General features: G+C 39.7%; 1 protein-coding gene across 1 annotated transcript; it reads left to right on the forward strand.

The window, feature by feature from the left end:
* Positions 1-1,882: 1,882 nt before the first annotated feature.
* On the forward strand, positions 1,883-3,545 carry LOC140945095 (CD209 antigen-like). Its single transcript, XM_073394159.1, has 2 exons — positions 1,883-1,968; positions 3,107-3,545. The coding sequence occupies exons 1-2, from the start codon at positions 1,883-1,885 to the stop codon at positions 3,543-3,545; spliced, it is 525 nt and encodes a 174-aa protein (XP_073250260.1).
* The last annotated feature ends 452 nt before the right edge of the window (positions 3,546-3,997 follow it).

The raw sequence follows: 3,997 nt of genomic DNA on the forward strand, positions 1-3,997 counted from the left end.
ATTATTTGTCGCCACCCTAAAACAAAATGGCCAAGGTTTCGTAAAACTTTATCGTCGTTTTTTCTCTGAGAATATAAAAAAGAAAGAAATATAATTTCGTGACCACGTCGATGAACTAATTTTACTTGATTTTTCTGCTCGATATTTACCACCTTTGTTAAGTATGGTCGATTGTTCTTAAGGCTGTTAAATTATTTTTAAAAGCTGTATAATTTTTAGTTTTTCGTACGTGAACGATGATATTTTTAGCTCCCAACACTGAATTCCACTAATAGGCTTGCCTTTTTCTTCAGTTAAGAATTAAGATTAATTTTGCTAAGGCATTGTCCTGTGAAAAACACATTTTAGAACGTTTTAACCCGTTTGCGATCAATGCATTGGTTGTTCTTTTTCCTTGGTAAAAATCCTTGATTCTTGGTTTCCATGAGACGTAATCAAGATTTTAATCTAAAAATCGTCAATCCCTCTAAGACTTTAGTTTCAGGTGAGAGCGTTTTATCGCAGTCACCTTTTTAGAAGTTTTCAGTTCGATGAGACAGTTTGTTTTGTGATAGACCACGTTTGAAAGGTACTATGAAAAGAGGAGCTGCTTTTGTTAGGTCAGTTCTCTGCTGAAAACATTTCTTAGTGCCTTCACCCATTCAGAAAATGTCCTGTAGGTTTATGAAGATGATATAATACAAATTTCATCAGAGAGCACTAGTCGTAATAATCTTTCTTGGTGAAATCTGAAGGCACATCTACCTTAAAACTTTGAATACGTTGGTTGATGTCTTGCAAATTATAATTTTCACAAAGTGCGACCAGCTCAGTTTGCAGATTTTAATATGACATTTTTTATTTTGGTTTTCAGTTTCTATTAATACTATTCTGTTGGCAAAGAAGAGTGAAAGATGAAAAGCCTGTTGTTTATCGTGGTTCTTAGTCTCCTGGCTGTGGGTTATGCCAGGGACCAGGAAGCAGAACTTGCAATCCGAGGGGGCAAAAAAGGTGATCATACTAAGAAGGGGTCCGAGGGCTACTCCCACGGTGAAATTTTGATGTTTAAGTGTTCGGAAATGGCACGAAATACTAACAAAACATTTTTTTTCGATAACTAACAGTAACGTAAGTTTTACACTTTTAGCTATTTCAATATCCTGAGAGGAGGCTAAACAGTCCTATTTTCACATCGTCTCATTCAAGGACTGGGCAAATTTTTGACTTTTCAAGCTGCCTTGTCCCCGGTCGTTCTCTCTCCCTTCCGCGTATCGCCTTTCTCGCGTGGGGTAATTTTCACGCGCCCTCGCATTTCGCTCGCTCTACTATCCCTGAGGGAAAATGGGGACTACTCGTAATCTGCTCGTGATCACTTTTTGGGGGATATTTGAGTTTAATAAGCCATGCACTTCCTCCCGTAAGGATCAGTTTATTGTTTTAATTTCAAACTTTGGTCAGTGAAGAAAAAAAGAGAGACATAAAAAGATTGTGCTAATTAGAAACTTTAATCGCCGGGAATGAATTGCCAAAATTTCTCTGAGTAATCAATAATTGAAGAGCTTTCGTGAAGTGGAAGGGTTCTGTCTCCTGAAAGCGCTTTAAAAAATCGAATAAAAAATTTTGGAAGTACGGATATATAACGTACAACAACCCAATCCGCCCCGGCCCACTCCTTCCCCACCGGCCGACTCCTTCCCCCCCGGCCCACTCCTTCCCCCCCCGGCACACTCCTTCCCCCCCGGCCCACTCCTTCCCACCCGGCCCACTCCTTCTCCCCCAGCCCCTCCAGTCAAACTGTACGCGAAAGGGATAAGACATCAATTTATATTTTAACAGGCAATTCTTGTATGAAACAAGGAGGCATGTGCATCAAAGGTAAATCCTGCCCAAACGGTTATGAAGAATGTGGACACTCCTGTGGGAAAGGGAAGAAGAACAAGAAAAAAAAATGCTGCTGCTTGATACCTCCTACGCCGACCCCGGAGCCAAGTGCGTAGTAATAATTAGTCTAATAGTAGTAATAATTAACCTAATAGTATGTAGTAATAATTAGCCTAATTTAAATACTGTATTATATTAATAATAATTAGCCTGTGAAATCAAATAGTGACGATTGAAAATAGGATGAAATACACGCCCGTTTTGTCCAAATTCTAAGAATTTTTTAGCCTTTATACCTATTAATATCGTGGGTAACAAATTTAAGGCCAAAATATTTGGCTTAATTCACTATTTTCTAACTTTTTTTGAAAAAATAGCTATTAGAATTCTCGATGCGTTGTTTGGTGTTTTTCGCTTTTCGAAGGAATATTTTAAGGGCCCTGACATCTTCATTCATAACCGGTTTTAAAACTTTGACGCCATCTTGGCACTGATACGTACTGAACGTCATTGTATTATAGCAATTTTGTAATTTCAGATCCGAAATTTTAAATTAGCGCTAAAATTTCGTGCCAGAATTAAGGAGTAATTTGCCACCAATTATATTGCTTTTTATTCCCTTCATTGTTTCCTTAATTAAGACACTTTTCACTTTAAAAATTCTCGGGCCCAGTTTGAAGTTATAATAGAGTACACTAGACGTATCACAAATGATAAGAATACACGTTCACAGAGCAGCATAGCGAACCTGGACCATTATTTATGGAATTCAATTGATGTGAAGACGCGTTTTAGCTTTTTAAAAAAGTTAGCAAATAGCATGGCATAGTTTCTTAGCAAGATAGCTATATCTTTGTGGGCGTACGTCTGCCTAGACCCCAGACCTCGTTATTGTGCGCGGCTGATGCATTTCGGGTGACGTGGTCCGAGCGATATTTTGAGACGTCAGCGAAATGCATTGACCGAGGGGGCCTGGAAAGACGCCGACAGGGACTAGGCAAAGCGTACGCAATTAGTGTTTTGTAGGTTGAATTTAGACTCCTGGCCGCGGGAGAAAGCTGAGGTAGGCTTTCAGAAAACATTTGAAAAGGTATCGCAAGGACAGAGAACTATGTAAGCCAACTGATATCCTTATCTTCCAGCACAATTGGCTGTAATATGCAATAAATTGATAGTTTCTCACCTGCGAAAAATGTGAAAAATGCTTATGACAAGGTTCGCCGTTTTCCAAACTTTATTTCATTAGAAAGACTTACAAGGAAAATTATGTTTTGTATCTCGGTTTAGCTTGTCCAAAGGGCTGGGTTGAAAACGGAAATCAGTGCTACTATATACTCCCCGAAACAAAGGAAGCATTTGTGCGGGGATTATACCTATGCAATCAACTCGGAGCAACCCTACCATTCATCAAATCAGCCGAGGAGAACGCTTTCCTTTTGAGTCTGATGGAGGGAAAAGATGATCCACGGCTTGGAATGATAGCACCCAACAACAACAACGTCTTTGAATGGCTCGACGGGACGGCAGTGGCCGATACCTTCTCTGCATGGAATACGGGTGAGCCTAACGGTCCTGGATCAGAGAACTGTGGGCACTTGTACGTCAGCGGAAGTGCAAAAGGAAAGTGGAATGACGATCCCTGTTCGCATCCCCGAGCTATTGTTTGCCAGATGGAGAAGAAATGAGCCTGGCCAACAGCTGCTGTGAAGCTACTGAAATTGTAGGCTAGTCTCACATGTAGAATTATAGTGGGCGATCAATACTCAGTGAGCCAAACCTGACAAAGAAATAAAGGTGTTGGGAAATATTACTTGTTGTAGACAATCATTTGTTTGTATTTTTGGATAATGAATTTAATTTAGCTGTCAGTATCTCAACTGGCATCGCACCCAACATTACCATCCACCAATGCCAAAAATCATTTTACTTAAGGGAGTAATTTTGGATATAACTCAGGGAACCCATACGCTGTCCTATGAATCAAAAATTTACGGGAGCACCCAATGACTTTTTTCTGTAAATTACTGTTCGAAGGAGCAAATATTGGGCGAGAAATTTAAGCTGTAGAGCGGCAGGTGACAAGGTGTAAAAATTTCTGGATAACCTTTCGTTTATGATATTCGGAGTTTTTCTGCTA

This window comes from Porites lutea, chromosome 8 (genome assembly GCF_958299795.1).
Source record: "Porites lutea chromosome 8, jaPorLute2.1, whole genome shotgun sequence".
Taxonomy (NCBI): Eukaryota; Metazoa; Cnidaria; class Anthozoa; order Scleractinia; family Poritidae; genus Porites; species Porites lutea.

Excerpts from the sequence above, each read along its gene's own strand:
- LOC140945095 (XM_073394159.1), top strand. The coding sequence starts at position 1,883 with ATGTGGACACTCCTGTGGGAAAGGGAAGAAGAACAAGAAAAAAAAATG. Across the intron at positions 1,969-3,106 it reads TACGCCGACCCCGGAGCCAA|AAAGACTTACAAGGAAAATT; the intron begins GTGCGTAGTAAT and ends TTATTTCATTAG.